General features: G+C 40.7%; 1 protein-coding gene across 2 annotated transcripts; it reads right to left on the reverse strand.

The window, feature by feature from the left end:
• Positions 1-3054: 3054 nt before the first annotated feature.
• EED (embryonic ectoderm development) lies at positions 3055-20360 on the reverse strand. 2 transcript variants are annotated; one of them, XM_055702241.1, is made up of 12 exons: positions 20213-20360; positions 17265-17417; positions 11846-11938; positions 10877-10942; positions 10020-10145; positions 9820-9901; positions 8148-8239; positions 7087-7220; positions 5853-5958; positions 4914-5072; positions 4375-4448; positions 3055-3384 (listed from the first exon to the last, which is right to left on the reverse strand). In XM_055702241.1, exons 1-12 carry the CDS (start codon positions 20339-20341, stop codon positions 3258-3260), a joined length of 1341 nt encoding a protein of 446 aa, XP_055558216.1. In that variant the 5' UTR covers positions 20342-20360; the 3' UTR covers positions 3055-3257. The 2 variants fall into 2 exon arrangements, with proteins under 2 accessions (XP_055558216.1, XP_055558217.1); XM_055702242.1 differs by lacking the exons at positions 8148-8239; positions 9820-9901 and having other exon boundaries at positions 20213-20359.
• Positions 20361-20603: the final 243 nt, after the last annotated feature.

Raw genomic sequence — 20603 nt, forward strand, 5'->3', positions numbered from 1 at the left:
TGCTGTGGGAGACGGTGCCAAAAGCCGGGCGGAGGTCAAGGTGGACACATCCACCGCCCTCCCCTCACCTGCCCGGCCAGCCGTTCCACCACAGAAGGCTGCCAGGTCGGTCAGTCATCTCCCCTTGGTGAATCCACACTGACTGCTCCCGATAACCTTCCTTTCCTCTGCGTGCTCAGAGATGACCTCCAGGATGAGCTGCTCCATCACCTTCCCGGGGATGGAGGGAGGTTGATCTCTCCAGGGAGGTACTCACTGTGCTTTACTTGAAGGAAACGGCAACTTTCAAATTTGATTGTACTCTTCACGGTTCATACCGAACAGCCGCCTGTACCACTCGCAGCCTCCTGCAGCAGTCCCCTGGCTGTCCCGCGACCATCAGCCAGGAAGCTGGAGCCAGGCAGAGCCTGACTTTACCTCCCCTGCTTTTTGTTGAGATGGGGAACAGCAGGAGTCTATTGCAGCATCTGTCAAAGACCAGAACTACAGGCAGCTGCCACGCCGTGGGGAAGAAAATGTTAAATGTCTTTCAGGATAGTTGGGGTAGGTTTCTCCACTTCTTTTGCTCTAAGAACTTTGGCACTGGAACGCTCAAGGTATGTTACAGAAATGTATGTATTAAAAGGTTTTGGAGAACAATGAACTTTAAATTATTTTGCAATTATTACAACTCTTATTAGCACTTATTCTTCCAGAAGACATACAACAAAAATAATTTGGTGTTTTCCCCCTTTTTTAATTCTAGAACTAGGCAACTCTAGGAAGCACACACACACACACATTAAAAAAATACACAACTTTTATGTTCACTTGAGTTCTACAGGTCTGAATGACAGCAGATATTTTTCCCCCCCCCCGTATGCTGTACATTCAGGGTATTATTAAAAGCAGATGGGGCTGACTGTTGTTAAGAAGATTTTTTTTTTTCTTCCCCATGGCTCGCTCGAGCTCTACGTTCACAAGTTCACATTCCCTGGTTCTTCCCTTCATTTACACCCTGAATCTGATTCCAGCTCCATCCAGGTTTCTCAGGGAAAACCTGCTGGAATATCTGTCTGTATTTTAGGAGAACAGCCTTCAGCATATTTCTAAGTTAACACAGAAGTAAAAGCTGACCCTAACTGTTAGGCCTCTCTAGTCAGGCACCCTTCCTTTCCTTCCTCCCAAACAGAGCAGCTCATGTGTCAATGTACCACTTACCAAAAAAAGAACCATGGCTGAAAAAAATCCCTACTGCTTTTGTATCCTATTTCGCTCTCAACCCTGGACATGGGAAAGCACAGGGAAACCTAGTCTAACGGCATAGTCCCACAAAGCATTGCAAAGGCTAAATGGTACCAGCCTCCAAATGTTCTTAATACAGTTTAGCCCATCTGATCCAAGCTCTTTCCTTGAAGGCTGCAGGAAACCTAAGCACTCCCACTGCCTTTTTGGCAACCACATCCCCACCCCATAATTTTCAGACGCCACCCCCACGTACTTTCCACCGAATGAGCTATGAGCTATACGGGCCATGGCTGTTGCATAAACGCTGGTTCATACTGTGCCAGCAGTTCTGTAGATGCAGTGGAACTAGAGGTTGCAAACCTGTCTCCAGCTCCAGTCTTGCTTGTCCCTCTTCAGATACTTCAGTCTCCTCCCTCCAGCACTTGGGCTTGTACCTGGTTCTGCCCAAGGCTGTGGTTCTACACTTGGCCTCCTGATCACATCGCCATGACCAGTCAGTCAAGGGCACCCCATCCAAGAACGAGCATGCTGGCCACTTGGCTGGTGCAAGGAGTCCAGAATCCAGCTCAACTGAATGCTATTTTTGGACAGAGCTTGCTACAATGGTATTATCGCACCTCCCCAGTAGTAAAGATAAGGATTTAAAAAAGAAAAAAAAAAAAAAAAAAAAAGGGAAAAAATTAGATTACAGACTAAGACTTAGAAACTACTTGTTCTAGACTTCATTTTTTGCAGGCTCCCAAGGACACAAATCAAAGCTGGCTTAGTCATATAACCTCAAACTGAACAGGTAGTTTATCTAAACAGAGCATTTACAAGTTCCCAAACTGTAACACACAGAGAAAACAATATCCTGAAAGATACAAAGTCAAATATGCACTTAAGTCAGTAGCAGACAGGACTACTTTACTTAATCCACTGATCAAAAAAGCACTATTATGTTGCCAACTATAGTGTACTTGCATTTATATAATACCCTAATACTTCTTTTAAGTAATGTGTTACAGTGAAGGATAAGAGGAGCGTGGTAGGAAAAAAAAATGTAAATGGTTCAGCTTCAGTGAATGTTACTAACCTTTCTCCTCATTCAGGTACGCAGTATAATGCAATGTTTTGGACCACTTGCACAACACAACCACCAACATTTCAACTATGTTTTGACAAGATACACACAAGTGTTCTGAACACAGATTAACAGTGATAGTCACGCCTGCCACCTTAGCCATTTTTTCCCTCTCACTTTTATTAATTGTACGTATTTTAAACCTGTATATAATAATATTGACTTTAGAATTCATTGTTCCTAGGCTAAGTAAAACAGTGATGAGGCTATTTGCAGATACTGACAAAAGAGGCAATTAAAATACAATTCCAATAACTAACTTTGATTTAAGATAACTGCAGTAACTCATCAGCCAGAATCCAAGTAGAGCAATGGGATCCACAAAAAACCCATAAAAGCCAGTAAAGTTTTCCCCCTAATCAATAACAGAAATGGTGAAAAGCACATCCGAATTCAAGATTATTAAAATTTAATCAATTTCAATGTGCAACTAAAGGAATGAGTTCAAAAATACTTTTAGCAGTGATTTAACATTTATTTATACTAAGTGTAGTATTTCCTTTGTGTGGTCCCTGGATAATTCAACAGCTTCATTAGGTTTTCAGTCAAAAAGGCACAAATGCAACTGCAAGCACAGACATACCAAATTTCTAGCAAGTTACTATATATTTATGTGATAGCTGTACGCAAAAATATTTCACAGGCCGTAACTTAATTATAGTGAAAATTCTTTGTGGGAAATAATTAAAGTGGACAATTCAGAAAACTTTACAAAAATACTTCTTTTTATTAAAAGCAGCAATTTCAAGCAGAACAATACACAGAATGTAAACATCACTAAGTTCAGCTCCAGCCTGCCGAACCTTCGAGAAAAGTCTACACTAAATGCATCTACCATACTAGCGAGTTAACAGACTATATTATAATTTGAAAATATATTTTCTACTTTGAATTAAGAAAAAGTAATTTATCGTAGTCTGTCCCAGCGCCAGATACTGGCATCATCACACACAGCTATAAGAATACTACTGTCCCTGCTAAAACTGGTTTGTCGAATGGCAGCAACACATTTAGGATGAGTAAGAGTCGTACACCTATAAATAAAAGAAAATGATTCAGCTGCAACATTAAATCTGCACTCATTACTACATTATGTAGCACTGTTCCACCAGCTCCTTATGTGACCTAGGAGGAACTGAAGGGCCACAGGATTATGCCCTTCACAGTGTGTTTTGCATTCCAAGCGTGGACTTGGGAAAGCAGTCGCTTCCTGCTCACCCACCGCCATTTCTTATCCACCCAATTTTAATTGAAGCACTGACTGAAAACTCACTGAATCACATTACTTAGGACTTCATAATCATTGTTTTTTCCCAGTGGTTAGGAAAAAAATATCATAACTGGGCGATGAAGAACTGCAGCATTTTCAGAAATTTCATGGTTTTATATATATATACACACACGCATGTATTTATATAGATTTTATATATAATATATACAAGTATATATAAATATAATGGAATTATTATTTATATACATAGTGTATACACATTTTACACAGATAATGGGGGTTTTTGGTCTGTTTTGTTTTTGTTCAGCTTTTGTATGTAAGACATGCTGTAAAACTGCCTGGCCACACCGGGGAGGAGCTTAAAAGCCACACCGCTTTCTCCACATTGTACTCAAAGCCAACCTTTACACTGTCATTACTCTAGTCCTTTCACCTATTTCTCCTTTATCATGTGCTACACCTACCTAGCACATCTTCCCTCAATTGCTTTGTAAATTTTCACCTAATTAGTTTATAAGCTCTTTGAGAAACAAATTCTTTTTTACTGTATCTACATATAGTACCCAATACAATCTGACTGAGGCCTCTTGCCACTTCAATAATATAAATAACACATCAGTAAAAAATAATAAATGGCAACCTTTAGGGGCTCAGAATGTTTATTTACCTAGTAGCTAGAATGGAAAGTGGTGAGTACTGTTAAAGAATTTCTATAGTTATTGGTAAAGGAAAAAGGAAAGTATCCCAACTCCCTGTCTTAACAAAATTTAAAAAAAAAAAATTCACTACTCACTTGGCTTTATGAGGATCCTCTATTTCTAAATCCCAAACATAAAGTTTGCCAACCTGATTGCCCAGAGCAAGCATCTTTGAAAAAAAAAAAAAAAAACAAAAAAAAACACAACACCAGAGAATAGACATGTTAAAATACTATCTCAAAGAATGAAGTCAGAATTTTATAAAGACTCTATAGCTGATAAATTGTGTGTGACTGTTTGAACACGAATGACTTAGTTTGTTGAAGGGGTTAGAAAGGCTATAAAATTTGCCTCCTTTATTCCATTTTATTGTCCAGCTCTGCAGATGGGGGAGGAAGATATCAGTAAACACACCTTTGATGGAAAATAAGTATTTAATTGGTGGGACTTTTTTACCAGGCAGAACACAGAATGAAACATCTGCAGCTCCTGCAGTTTCCTACAAAGCCCCTCACAGCAAACGGTTCTGTTTCTCAATCATCACATGAATCAAGACTTTTCCCATGCCCATAAACATAGAATCAATGAAAAGCTACGCACATTTAAATACAGCGAAGTCAAATCTGACACATACCTTTTGCCAGAAATCCATTGAAAACCTCATGTACCATATATCACACTGGCTGTAATCAAATCTCCCCAAAATGGTCACATTTGATTCACTGGGCTTGATTTTATCTATATCATCTTCCATTTTGCCAGGTTTCCAGCACACAATGGCATTTTCACAAGACTGGGGTGGGGAAAAAGAAAAATCACCTGTATTTATAATTTGTATTGCACATTCAGTCTAACTTAATTATAACCAAACATTTCATCTCACAGCTTCCCCAATGACATTAAAAAAAGTACAACTGAAACCTCACCTCTGTCCTTGGATCACAGGCACATCACCAAGAATACATCACTGTCCATCACTGGGGAGCCTGCTGCCCTTACAGCTCTGCCAGATAACAGGACTGCAGGAGCCCTCCCTCAGCCACTTCAGAGGAAGTCAACCAGATGTGCTCAACCACACTCATGAGAAGTTTAAATTAACCTGGATTTGAGGATTGTTTACCCAATCCCTTTGACCAACAGGACCAGGCATGCATGGGTAGCTGGCAACAAGGCAGTTTGACCACCTCGTTTAATATCTGCAAGCCAATGTTACTAGGGGACACAACACATTAATCAGTTACTCCATTATGGGAGCCCTCATTTCTCCCTTTAGCAGCAGGATCCCTTAACAGTACCTATGGATTCTCTTCCTGTATGTTCCATGCAGACTCTAGGTAGCTGTTATCTATGTACTTTTAGCAGAGGTACAACTGTAGTAATAATTTTACTTCTTAAGTACAAGTTGCTTATCCACACATCCTGACAGGTGAAAAAATTCACAACACAATCCACAAAATTATTTCACACAACACAGTAATTTAGCCTAAGACCTAAATGCTAGTAAAGCTTATATTGTTTAAGATCTTCAAACAAGCACGTAAGAGTAATGTAGCTGAAAAAGCTGCAACATTACCTTGGAAAGAATTAGATCTCCCAACCATCGCACACAGTCAACATAGTTTCTATGTATGTCTCTTGTAGAAAAGTCAGGAAAGTGAATTTTCTGGGAAATAAAAGGCCTATGGAGAAAATTGCTGAGTGAGGTTCAGACAAACACAGAAGCACAAGTCCGATTTTTAATGGCCAGTTTTAACATATCTCAATGCCAAAAGGGCAAGCCTGTCTTTTTTGGTTTAATGGTTTTATAACAAAGTAGATTTTGTATGCCTTTTTTTTTTTTTTTAATTATAACAGTCCCTGTTTTCATCCTCATTCCTAATGAAACAACTAGTTTCCTATGTTAAGACTGCGCAGACAGCGCTGAGCAAAGCCACTCCCTCAGATACTGAATACAGCTCCTGTTGCCAAATACTTCAAGAACTTATTAAGGTTCAGTTTTCCCCAAGATGTTGCTTTTGCAACATCTACACTGGTAAATAGAAATGCGCAGTATTAAAAAAAAAAAAAAAGCACGCTAAAAAAGCGTCATTTAATATTTGGTAACATTACCAAAACAAGCGAGAGTATTTTCACAGCTAGTTAAGTCTCATTGCTGAACATGTTCAGTGTGTTTTCTCAATTCTCTCAATGGTTTAACTAGAAGTTAAGATTAAAAAGTTGAGGAACTTCATAAAGGAGGACTTATCTATCATGTTTCTAATTGCCATGTTTACTTGACAATTTACTCGCTATCTGAAGTCAGATCACAGAATGATGAAAATTAAGGTTCTTACTACGTCAACAGTTTTGTCCCCACGCCAAAGTCAAATAACAGATACAATAATCAGTAATAACTACTCAATATAAAACTATCTGCTACATTTAATTGCACAGACTTCATTGCCTCCTAAATTTTTTGAGGTGAGAGGAAGAAAAGCTGCTGACATCTTGAAACACAATGAAATGCAAGCTTTAATTAAGAATGACAAAGGTAGTAATTCCAGACATTTTCTAGTCAAGCAGATAAGGAAATAATTAAGATACTGAAAAATAAAGGTCTCGGGACATCGAATCTGAATTCAGTAAAATTCTACTGAAGCAAACATCAATAGGACACATTCTAGAGAGATTCAGTATTCAGCACAATACCCAGATCACCCAGTATCCCCAGGAACTCCCAATTTGGATAGGAATTAACCTGGGCCACTGATGAGAGCATTCATGTTTTGCAAAGGCAGCCAAGAAGATGAAGACTACGGACTACGTACCTGTTGGTTTTATTTGGGTTGTACCCATAAGATTCTTTGATGGCATTTATCATTCTCTTGGAATTAATTCTCCAGAGTTTTAGAGAGTGATCCATTCCACAGGACATGATTTTTTCACCAAGAAGATCATAATCCTATGTATATAAAATAGTTTTGAGCACCCCCAGCCTAAGCTGCATGGTATCAACTCAGACTTTATGCCATCATTTCCATCAAAACAGCATATTCTGTGTAGACAATGCAATAAAAATGTGTATTTCAGATATAAAAGTACTAATAATGTAATCCTGCTCACTGCAAAGAAGCACAGTATCCTAATAATTATATTTACTCTCTCTCAAGAAAGAGAGGCATATTCAACAGCACTGACAGACAATGAATCTACTGCTAGTTCTCCCCCCTCAGTACATTCCCTAGGTTTCTTTTATGGATCAACTTTGGCAGAATTCCAGGGCTATGACATGGGTGATGACTATTTAGAACCACAAGAGAATAATACAGTCAGGTTTCATACAGACGCACCCCTCACCTTTCAGGTCACACAACAGGAATGAAAACAGTTCTTAAGAGCAGCACATTAAAAGTCAGCTATTCTAGTTGGTATTTGCTGGGTACCAGCGTCTGTTCACAGCCACTGAAAAGCAGCATAACTCACCTGAAATAACTTCTTTCCTTCACTACCATGTGTCTCAAAGTTTATTTGCTCTTGCTGCTTTGGCTTTGTAAGACCTCAAGAACTTCAGAAGTGGGACCATCATGAAAACTTTTTACTCTTTCTAGCCCCACTGAGCTCTGTTTTGTTTACTTCTAGGCTGCACTGTGAGAAAGCTAGCTATTGAAACATAAGAGAAGGTGAACACCTGTCCTGCATATTGAGAGGTGGCCAGATCAAACCACCTTAGATTTAAACTTGTCTATCCCCTTAAAACAGAATTTATGCACTTCAGGTTTTTTTTAAGTAGGTATAATATCAAAACAGTGCACAAGAGGATAAATGTTGCATATCGTAGGCTTACTACCCTCTGTAAATCTAAATCACTGCCCCACAGTCTTCCACTTACTGCACTTAACACCTCATCCCTGTGCCCTTCTACTCCTCCAAATATTGCAACCAGCGTGTCTGTCTGGATGTTCCACAGTCTCAATGCATGATCTATAAAGAACAAATAAAATTACATGCTGCTTTTTATAGGTACATATGAATAATATATTTCAGCTTAACCACTTTCAATAACAGGTGTTCATGTAAACATCAAAAACGCACTTAATTCTTCACTTGTTAGAAACAAATGGAACTGCATTAACTACAATTGCCATTACAACTGAACTACTGTTAAAGTAATTCTGTAAGTGAGAAGGTGTGCCCACCCCCCTCCCCTAGGGACAGCTTCTGGCAAAAATATACTTGGATCTTCAGATCATCTGAAAAGCAAAGAAGAGTCTGATCTTGGACAAATACAGTTTTATTCAGTCTTATCTCAAAAAACAATTTTATGTATCAAAATCTCCTAGAATTCCTTTCAGCCATTCTTACATCAGCATTCAGAGAAGTTCTGATTTTCCGCTTTTTCATCTTTAAAATGTTATTCTTCAAGAACCACAGAATGTAGGGATGGGAGAAACTGTTTCTATAAACAATATGTATTCCAAAGTCTGACAAATCCACTTGTTTGAAGAAAGCTTTAACAATTTCTAATGAAGAACCTCTATTGTGTTTCCCAATGGAAACGGGAACCTCTAGTGTATTTCCCTTTTGGATTCCACAAGTACATTGCACAGAATTACAGCAACACCAACTGGAAGGCCACAAAGTCCCAAATATTTTCCTCTTTTTCTACTCATCTCTCAGCCAAGCAGTTCTGAGACTCCTACCTCATGACTTCTCAGAGACAGTATCTAGTCCAGAGATTGCACACTAAAACTTGTTACATTATGGCTGACGTTAAAAAGCTATTAAAAAGAGAACCTAAAAAAATACACGGAACAAGAAATTCAACATCACAGACCCACAGCACAAACTTGACAGTTGCAAAGATCAGAGGTTCCCAACTCCTATTCTCAGGCAGCTTCAGCAGTAATGCCAAATACGCTGGAGTCAAAAGTCACTTTATGTGAATGTTTCCAACTCAAGCATTCATGAATGCTTGCTCCTGTGGCAGATCACGTACTCCCTTACTTAACAGAACAGTCAAGATTAGGAAGTTGTGGCTATTTAGACGTTCTGGACAAGCCCACAAGACACCACACCAAACCCTCACTTCTCCCTTCACTATTATGCTTTTTACACAAAGTCCAGTTAACTGGACAGCAGTCCATTGCTGCTCCTGAACGACAGAGAATGGAAGTTTTTCCCCCATGGACACGGTGGTGAATGCTGTCTGCAACACTACAACAACCCCCCTAGATGGCAACATGACTCAACAACTGAAAAAAAATTTAAATCGGCTGTTAGACCATAAAGAGCAACCCCAAATCTCACTTTCTTCTTTCCTAAAAGCAGCATTGTTCACAATCCCTTTGCACCACAAGCAGAGTTATGTTTATTGTAGGCCATGGATTTAATATGTACAAGATATATAGCCATAAAAGAGCAAGAGTTGCTCTCAACTTTCAAGGTAAACTTGTTCAGTGCCATTCATAAAAAATTCTTGGAGATTTTGGCCATTTTCAAGACCAAAATCCAATCCAAAGTATCCTGACTTACACAAAAAAAAAAGAGGTTTTTTTCCTCACCTTTGCTTACAGATAAAAGGAGATTTGGATCTCTTGGATGGAATTTCAGTTCATTGATTGCATTTCCATGGCCCACGTAGTGCTGGGACAGAATTCAGAGACCAAGTTATCAATTCCCCTCATGTTTACATGTATTTAGAAGACATAAGTATCATGCCTTACTGAAATGCAAGCAGTATCTTGAAGTTCTGAGCACTCACCTTTATGCACTGCATTGTAATAGGATTAATTATCCTAATAATACCCCTGGACCCTGCCACAGCCAGAAGAGGATGGCTTGTATTACTATCGTATGTCCACGCACAGGTATAGAAATTTTCATCTGCCTACAACACCTTATGTTAAGGAATACAGAAGAAACAGGAGATTTTTTTTTTTCTCCAAACAATGTGATTTTTTTTTTTTAAAGTAAACTTGTTGCTATTTTATGAAATTGGGTCCAGCAGAGACTCCTGGGCACTAAGAAAAAGATACATATCCAGTTATACAACTGCAAATACAAGCAATGCCATCTTTTCTATAGGCGCCAATTTCCTCACTTCTGTTCCGTAAGGTACAAGGAATACCTCCTCTCTCTTGGCATCACTTTTTAATCTCTTTCTCCAAAACACCTGAAGATTGGGAATAATGAATCAAGACTGAGTTCACAAGTTATTGACTTGCGTATCGCAAATGATCAACACAACTTACTAACGCTTCAGAGCATGAAACATAGTTCTTAGGCTTTAAACCCAGTTCCAATTCATAGGGAAGTGGAGACCACTGCAAAGCAGTGAATGTGAAACATTACACAAATATTAGTGTTGGGAAGATTAAACTGATGGAGAATCAGTTTTCAAGTATTTTAATACAGCATGGTCCACGAGTCTGCATTTTTAATATTTTTTTCAATAGAAGAGCCTCTAGGATGTGGGATAGAGGTAAGACTTGGACCTAAGGAATGTGCCACATGAGCAAAGTATTAAATCACAGACAAAAACTTTGTATGCTTTTTCCTATAAAGCCTCTTCATTTTTGAGAGGAAGTGAACAAGTGGCTTTTTAACTTAAAAGGATACATCAGCATCCACATACGACTGCAACAGACGGATTTCTCCTTGTGAATGACATTCATATAAAGTAACCTGAAGGGAAAAAAAATGGGAGAGACTGCTGCTTACTTGTGCTATTTCAAAAGGAAATCACATGCACCTGTGTATTGACTGCCTGATGGGGAGAGGTAGCATGCCTTTACAGTTTAGATCTCATCTATCATCTGTTTGTTTCCAACAGGTAGAAATGGTTTGATAAAAGAACGCTCACAGCAGCTTCAGTAAAGCACCACTCCAGGACTTGTCAGCTGTTCTTCCCAGATATTAACATCTGTTATTTGAATTGTCTTAGTAAGATTAAACTCTATTTGGACTGTTACTACAGCCATCTCTAACATGACTTGGTCTTTTAGTGAGCCACACTGATGCTGTTTAATCTTAGTTTAGTCACTTCTGGTGACTGCCAGGAGGAAGAAACCTGGAAATGAAAGGCTTCTTGTTTATTCACAACACTTGCATAGAATGCACTTCAGGAGTTATTTTCAAGACTGAAATGACACAGATCCTGGCTCAGAAAAAGCCTATAAATTTACCCTGCACAAGCCATTAATTTACCTACTGAGCTGCCTGCCATCATTGCAGACACTTCTCATCCTATTTTAGACCCATGACCTTTTGGAAACAATAACATCTATGAAGAGCAATTTTAGTAAGAAAATACATTTACACACCTCTCTTCCTTATCCCATGTTTATATTACTGAAGGATTTTTTCCTTTACTATATAGGCTAATTCCCAAATAGCTAACACATGACTTCATAAAACAAGCCAGAAGATGTAACTCTCCCAGATAACAGACGTTACACACCTCAGAAATAAAGCTTTCTACATGAAGTATCCTGTGTCCGTACTAAATACAGGTAAAGGGATTGGCTGAAAAAAAGAATGCAAACAGAACCACATGGAAGGGCTTACGGTTAAAAACAGATTACTCACTCTGTTGCTGCCTACAGTGGCAAAAACGAGAGGATCACCTTCTTTACTGTGCCAGTTAAACTGGACTCCAAACAAAGGCTGCCCATGGTCCTCCTGTAGATGTAAAGTAAGATTAGAGACAAAAAAACCCCAAACCCACAGGCATGTTACCTCTGTGAAATTCAGCTGTGGTCGTGAACAGTTTAATTTATATTTTCCTCCTCAAACTACTGGGTTCACATCCAGTATAATTTCTGATACTGAACAGTTAAAAAGAACAGTTTTGTAACATCACATTTTAACTTGGCTGTCCTAAAGGGAGGTTAAAGGAATATTCTGACACCTCCCCTTTTTCTTCCCCTACCAAGCTTTTTTAAAAAAAGCAAAGGGGAAGAACTGTTGTCTCACAGTTATGGCCAGAAGCCAGCAGAACTCCCGAGTTATAATTGCAGCTCTACTACTTTTGCAATTTTGAACAAGGCAACCTCTGCATCTAAGGCGACATCTATATGCACTTTCTATGGTTATAATTACTTCCCTGCAAGGATTTACAGTTTTGCAGAGGAGAACTATTAAGACAGAGAAGAATCGGACTAGAAGGGTGGAGAAGGGCCACATTTAACTATTACAGCACAGTTAGGTCTTGCGACTGCACAGACACTACGAATGCTCTCCAGCATGTCACAATGCTGCTGCAAAGTTCATGCCTTCAAAGTGTTTTCAGATCACCTTCACAGTCAACACGGAAATGCCAAATACTATTTTTATACAACTTACATCAGTTTAATAGAGAAAAAAGAAGCAGATATGTTTATGAATTGCGATGAATATGGTGGTGCTTGTTAATAATTGATAACAGTATTTTGGCCTGTCCTGACAGGATGTTTTCAGTAAGAATAATGTTCATTAAAGTGCCTCCCCACAGGGGACTGTCTGGGACAGTGCAAGCAGGAAGGAAGTGTCTCGTCTCATGACGGCTGTTAAGCGGCCTTCAAATGGCAGTGCTTCAGAGACAACACAAGGAATGCCCTGGCAGCTCTGGCCTATCCAAGAACCAAAGAATAAATCTGAGGAGAGGGTGCGGGTGGGGAGTCCAACGCTACCCAGAAAAGTAAGGAAGTCTGGAAGAATTTAAAATAGCATTATTTACCGAGAAAGGCAGTATCTATTATTAACAGAGATAACTAGAAGAGCTAAAAAATTAGAAAATCTTTCACAGATGAAAGGTCCTGCAATTCATATGAGAGGTAACAACTTCCAAAGCTGAATACAGATTAAAAAGAATTGTTCAAAGTTTAACTCAAAGTATTACCCACCATACCATGAAAGAACGGACTAGTGGCTTTATGTGATGAGGGATATTAGCAAAGGGAAAAGTAGCAAGGTTATTAGTGACCCCAGGACAGAAGGAAAAAGCAGGTATTCAGCATCTGTAAAGCATTATCGGTTAATCAGAGATGAAGAATGAGGAAAACTATGCCATAAAATTACATACACAAGGTCATGATTTTTAGTGTCCCATGAAATTTACAAATTTTACTGTCTAGGCTTGTTTTTTAGCATATTTAAGCCTTTCCTGAAGAGAATGGCTGAGAGGTCAAATACAGAATACTTAAAAAAAATTTCTACTAATAATTGATTGGGGTTTAACTTTTGTATTAGAGTTCATGCTGGTGAATACTGGGGGCTTTTGACATACCGCATGAAGATAACACAGGTAAAATGCATGATTCTTACTGCTTTATTACAGACATGTATTCACAGGTTTTGCACTTGTTTTACTGGAATAACCTTGTTCTCTGTCATCTGCACTGTTTCTGACAAATTTAGTGAAATGGGGAAAGTAAAAAGGAAGATGTTTTTCCCCCCCAAGCTTGGATGGTTTTCCAGCATCAGCTGTAGTAAGTTTATGATTTTCTAGGTAGGACCCAGACTAGGGTGACACGTAACAAGAAGAGAGATACAACAGATGGCTATACTGTTTCTGTATTTTTATATTTGAGTGCACACTTGGAAGTATTTAATAAGCTTTTTCAAAGACAGCCTATTTCCCTGGAAAAACTACTCTGCGAGACACATGTCTTTGTATGACCTACAACACCCACACTATGTTCCTCACATTGAGTGCTACAACCTCCAAGAGCCTGACCATACATATCGCAGTTTTTCTGGTGTCTAATAGATGAAGTCAGGCTGAGGCTCTTGTAGGAAGTCACTACGGTATCTGAAGAAGTTACGCTCACCTCCTTTAAACTACCATCATCCTCACTAGTCAGAGACAGCACAAGCTATTTTGATAATACTTCTCTGCTCTAATTTTTGTCCCAAGCGCTAAACAGTGAAGCAGGTTTTTAAAAACATTACACTTTTAGGTGCTACACAATATGGTTATCCTAAGATGCCAAGTATGTCACGCAAAATTGACCACTAGCTTGTACAGACGGAAGACTGACCCAGATGCTGGTACAAAAGTAGAACTCTGAAATGTCATCTTAACCCTGGTATGATTAAAGGGCACAAAACCCAAAGGACTCAGGTTCTTTGTACACCAGAGAAAGAAGGCAGAGGAGAAAATAGACCTACAATTGTTAAAAAAGCAAATAAATAACAAACCAATGGTTAGTTCTGCCCTTACTCAATGCCAACTCAGGCTCAGTCAGAGAGTAAGCCTACAGCTGTTTTTAGACTGAGGGCAGTGAAGTAATAAGCCAACACAAAAAAATAATCACCTGCGACTACATGAACACATTTTAATAACGCTGTCACCCACAGTGCCAGTGGGAAACCAACCGACCACGCATGCATTTCCAGTTCCCAGCTATGGAAGCAAGCCAGTATTGGCAGTGGTTGTAGCTACTTCTCCTTTACACACCAACAAACTAGAATCTTGTATATGGTTGCTTACTGACTCCCAGCTCAGGGGACAGTGAGTAGAAGCTGAGACACCACCCACTGCTAACAACCACTGAGCCACACCCTAAGAAAGAGTAAAAGGTAGGAGGGCAAATACCAGCACAGTTTTAAAGGGAGCAGATCAAAGCAGAATCCACATGGTTCTCTGCTGAAAGATTTATAAGCAAAACATGTATGGATGTGCAACTGTTAGCTTTATATGCTCATTTAGGAACCACAGTTCCATTCAGCCCACAGGGAGCAAAAGTTTTTCAGTAGTGCAAAAAAAAAAAAAAACCCACACAAAAAAACAAAACCAGGCAGTATTTTATTTCCTGTCATATTCCAAGTTATATTTTTGTTTTCTTGATGCTTACATATCCCCCAAAATAACTTTCACAGTAGTATTTAAAAGGCATATTTAGCAAGCACTTAGTTTTTCAGGCTGAATCATAAGCATTTAACAGTCAAAGCAGACAGAAATGGCCATATTTCTTTGTTTCCCCAAGGAAGAAAAGTAAAAAGCAAAATAAGAGGGAAAAGCAAGAGTAGGAAAGTGTAAAAAACACATCATTTTTATATCCCTAAAGAATAATAAAATTAACTTCCATGTCTTTAAATCATGTTGACTCTTCATTAATTTCAGTACATGCACCTTAAAGCATAGTTCAAAGAGATTTAAACAATGGGATATATGATGTGATATGCAGAGTGACAAGTGTCTTTCTGAACCCATAGACAACATTCAACTGTTGAAGAGTTTATCTCCACAGTATCTGCAAAATTAGCAAAGAAGAACAGGAAAAAGAAAAGGAGAGGCTTCTTCAAACATGAAGTAAAAACTGGTTACCAAATTTGGCTGCTACATAGTCTTTGTATTAACATGCTTGTTTATTAGCATTAATTTCGATTTAAAGAGAAATGGGGGGAAAAGATAAAAGATATCCCACTTAACTGAAATGCTACATTTACTCCCTCACAGCTTGATTCCACTTGCACAGGAATGTGCTCTCAGGCCCTGATCCAAATCCATGGAAGTCGGGGATTGCTTAACTTCATACAGTGGTCTTTTGGGTCACCCTATTAGTGGGGCCTGGGTTGAATTTAGGGTGAAGGAATGTTGTGTTTTCCCAGAAGATGCTTGAAAGTACTAATCCCTTTGGAATATTCGGTCGGCAGACAGAAAACAAAGGCTCAGCAAAATTAAGAACCTGTTAAATGTTTGGGTGCTGAAAGGCCGACACCTGTGTTTGAAGTATAACTTGAAGCCACAAAAAGCACTTCTGTGGGAGCAATTCATGCGAGAACAGCTGCCTACCTAGGTGAAAATGAAAGAACTTCCTTTCCTCCTACACCCTGAAAGGACTGCAGATAATTTTTATAGTTCAAAAAAAACACATTAAGATCAGCTTATTTCCCAGATACTTTTGTCAGTATAACTGCATATCACAATTTCTCCAGTGGCAAAGCTCATTTAGGAGGTTTCCATGCTCCAAATTTCTCATCCCCTCCTGCACGGCTACCCTAGCATTTCAGTGAGGCAGTCTAAAGCCAAAGTTCAGAAACAGCTACATCAGCACAGCTCAACAGTTAAGTGTGTGGGAATAACAAAAAACTCTTAAAGCAAGTCTGCAGAAAATATCCACTGCAGAGCTGCACACTAAATATAAAGTTTAACAAAACTCCCATCTTGTTCCAGATGCAATCTTTGCTTTATTTAGAACTCATAAAAATCCGATCTGATGGCATGTTTACAGCTTTTGCCAAATAAATATCCCACACAATGAGGAGGAATGAAAAAACAACATCCTGACAGTGCAAAAGAATAGAAAAGAAAATTCATTCAGTCCACCATAGTCTGTCACCAGTGCAGAAGAAAACAATAATACCCTAAACCACAAGAACTGAGAGTAAAGACCATGAATCCACATCCCTTAATGCTAGTATTATGCAGGGAGATAAATATGACCTAGATCAGGTGCAAACACACAATCACAACACTCACAATATATTAAGCAAACTGCACTATACAGCATTTATGACAATTTCCAGAGGACAGAAAATACCCAATCTGGTAAGCAGGAGGAAAAAGCTATTCCAAGATCATTGGAATGTTTTGTGGGGGTTTTAGGGGGTTTTTTTAACACATTTTAACAAGTAGAAAAATCTGTACAGGTTCTGTGTTTTTACATCAAGTTGTCACAGGTTTCATTTTATCTGAATTTGTTTATTCGGTTTCTTATCTTTATCTCAAGCAACTACAGCTTCAATGAAATACGTAATCATAACATATCACATATAACTTTGCAAACCTGTACAAAAATTGGGTTAATTGCAGAACTACCTAGTGTTTCCTATTTCTCAGCATCCTTTTCCTTCAAAACTTCAGCCATTCCAAATATGAAAGGTACTTTCTTCAAATGAACATGGAACATAATCTATACAGATATTTCAAAATCTCTATTTTGACACCATTTCAGTCAACATTAACATTACTTGCCAGCAAGTGGTACCCAGCATTCCCGTGCTGAAGCTTACACATACCTACCTTTAGGCTATTTACACATTTGAAGGAATATTTGCACTTCTTTGACTTCCATTTTCCTTTCCCCCAGCTTTTTCTTCCTGGTGCATTAGGAGTGTTTGTTGGTGTATCAGGGCGTTCAGTGTTAGTACCACTTTCAATACTAACGGCATCATCCTGAAAACATTTAAATTATATAGGAGGTAATAAAGATATCATTAACTGCTGTATAAATTCAACTGATTTTGCAGCACTTGGCCTTTTCACTTTTTGTTCTTCTCTGTAGAGAACAGAAGATCTCCTAGGACTCGGTGTTATTTAGATTCATGTATTTAAATATATTACTAACATAATAGCATTCCTCCCTAGAAACAGAACATGAGTCACATGAGGCCTTATCCAAGAGGGAGAGATGTGAACTGTGATCTAGTGAAGTTTCTTCAGAATACTGGTAGCTGCTTTTAAGAAAATGTCTAAAGATAAAGCAGTTACTTTCCCTAGAAAAAAAATCTTTGACGTAGATGAAATCAGTACTCTGAAGCACTGAAGGAAGAGGCTGTTTGTGTAAAAACATTATGCTTAGCCATACCAAGAATCTAACTGTTCTGAGACTTCTGTACGCCCTCAGCAGCATCAGGCACAGCAGTTCTGCAATAAGTCAGCACTGCCACTAGAAGAGTAAGTCCTACCTCTCCCTCCTGCTCTTTTCTAAAGATACTTTCTTCAACTAAAAGCTAAGAAAAAAAAATTAGCTTTCTGTCAGATCAGCTAACTACAGCTAACTAAACCAACTGCCCCTCCAACCATCAGCAGCCAGAGCTGAGGTAACGATGGGGAGAACTGAAAAAAAGGGGTGTGCAAAACAACCCACCGAGGCGCTGAGCAGTTTTAGATCAGCTTTGGGCAATTAACACTAATTTCATATGCAGACTGACTGCACAACACTACTCAAAATAACATTTCTATTCCCTGCATCACCCATCAACATCACAGTGCACTTCAATTTCACCTGCATCATAACTGGCAACCCTGTGCTTCCATATGAGTAAGTTCAGCTTGTTAAAAATCAACTTGTTTTGTTTTGGTTTTGGTTTGTTTTGGCAAGGTAGTCTGGTCACTTTCATCGGAGTAGTTGGGCGGAAAAGAACTCATTCGAAGGCCCTGTGATTTCCAGATCAGAGCTAAGGGAGACAGAGGCAGACAACAGTCTGTCACTGGAGGAGATTAAGCGTAACATGAAGCTGCATCAGGAAACCCACTAGGAATGTGGAATAAGGTCAACTATAAAGACTAATACACCAATTCCCACCAAACATTTATTCTTTGTCCTAGTTTTGTGTCTGTATTATCAGAAGCCAGTAGAGGTGTACCAGCCTGTTTGCCCAACAACTCTGAAAATCAGGACATCAAGAGGAAAAAAAAAGGAAGGACAACACACAAGCCTGTAAGTGAACTGCCTAAACCTGGGGTCATTCCCCTCAAGTTGCACCCCTGAAAAAGCCAGCCCTCCCTTAATGTGCATAACAGAGTTTAACGATTTTTACGTTTTCTCGTTTCTTCTCCATTACACTAAAAAATTTTCAGAGTTTGCCAAATTCTCATCTCCCAAGTGTACTTGCTAGCCAGAGTCATAATAATTTACAAGACTGATGTTTTATCTCTGGACTAGTCAGATATTGTTAATATAAGAACACCAAGTACCTGGTATGATGCAACTACACCGGGTATCTGCAACTACAACATAACCGACAAACTTGCACTCAGGATACCTGCGGAACAAAATATACCCTTTTTCCAAATCAACACTATTACACCAACTTTTAAACAGAATCCCCATCTTTCAGGAAGAGTGGAGTCCAGTAACAAACTCAAAAGGGAATCCTTTCACCATGGAAATACATCGCATTTTCAATAACCAGAAAGTCCACATCTGTAGTCACTGACAGCCTACAAGGGGCACCAAAGTAAACCTGAATGGCTTTGTTAAAAAAACAAATTCGGCAGCAGCGGTGCAGAGCACCTCAAACCTGCCTGTCACCTCACAAGCAGCATGTCCACAGGTTGCGGGGGATGTGGTCCAGATCCCTTGCTTTCTAGGTAAGTGCTCTAACCAGAAAAAAAACCCCACACTGCATAAAGCTAACACCCAAGTAACCCCCCCCCACACACTCCATAACTAGACAAAATGACTGCTATATACCTTAGACTAAGTTTATCTCTCAAGTCTAAAGCTATTCTAGATCAATCACATTACCTTTGCTCTGAACACTAGATTTTAGCCCAACTTCGAGAATTACAGTCCTCATCCCCTGCTGCCGCCTTCTGCTGACAGAGGCTTATGAGCACTATCCCCTACTCCTCATTCACCAAGGGGCCGCACACACAAATTTATGCCACATGTTACTCCGCAACGTGACGGTGAAGACACGCGCCACAAATCTGCAAGAAAAAATGACCCATTTTTTTTGGCTGCAAAATGGCCAAAGAAAGCCTGACATTTCGAAACAGACTTCGAGCCAGAGCCCACTGAGAGTTTGGGCCTCAAATCCTCCCTCACCCACGTGGAAGGAAAGTGAGTGTCTCTCCCAGAGACCCACGCCGGTCTCTGCCACCGGGGCCTCCCTCCAGCGGCCCACCGGGGGCAGCCACCGAGCCCCGGCGGCCGGGTGACACCCGCCCCTCCCTCCTCGCCCCCAGCCCCTCTCCCGCCCGGGAGGCGCCCACGCCCCGGCGGGGTCGGACGGGGCCCTCGGGGCGCGGGACACCCCGAGTGGGCCGGCCCGGCAGCTCCTCTCACGGCGAGGCCCGGCGGGCGAGGCCCGGCGGGCGCGACCCCCCCCCCTTTCCACCGCCTTCGCCTCAGCGCTCCCGCCCGCCCCCGGCGCGAGGCCCCGCGGCCGCCGCGCGCGCGCTCCCGCCTCACCGCCCCTCCCCCCCCGCCCCAGCCGCCCACTCCCGCGCCCCGGCCTCACGTTCTCGTCGCCGGACAGGTCCCCGGGGTTACTGTTCTCGTCGCTGCTCAGCTTCTGCTTCTTCGCCGGCATCTCACCCCCCACTCCCGCCGATGCCGCCGCCGCCGGGGCTTCTCCCCGCTCAGACATCTTCCCCGCCCCCCAACCCCGCCACGCAGCCGCAAAGCGCGGACGGGGAGGTCGAAACGCCTGCCGTAAAGCAGCCCCGCGCCCCGTTCCCCGGCCGGGGAGCGGCGAGCTGCCACACTGCTGAAAAAGCGCTCTTCCCGCGCCCGGCGGCGCGCGGCGCCTCAGGGGCTGGCGGCGGCTGAGGGGGCGCTGCGGGCGGAGGGGTCCTTGCTCGCCTCGGCGAGGCTAGGCGTTGGGTTAGCCCGTCGTTTTAACGGCAGGG

The sequence above is a fragment of the Falco cherrug genome, chromosome 2, assembly GCF_023634085.1.
Source record: "Falco cherrug isolate bFalChe1 chromosome 2, bFalChe1.pri, whole genome shotgun sequence".
NCBI lineage: Eukaryota > Metazoa > Chordata > Aves > Falconiformes > Falconidae > Falco > Falco cherrug.

Excerpts from the sequence above, each read along its gene's own strand:
- EED (XM_055702241.1), bottom strand. The coding sequence starts at position 20,341 with ATGTCTGAGCGGGGAGAAGCCCCGGCGGCGGCGGCATCGGCGGGAGTG. Across the intron at positions 8,240-9,819 it reads CCTTTTATCTGTAAGCAAAG|ATCATGCATTGAGACTGTGG; the intron begins GTGAGGAAAAAA and ends TGTTCTTTATAG. Across the intron at positions 5,959-7,086 it reads AACCCAAATAAAACCAACAG|GCCTTTTATTTCCCAGAAAA; the intron begins GTACGTAGTCCG and ends TTTTCTCCATAG.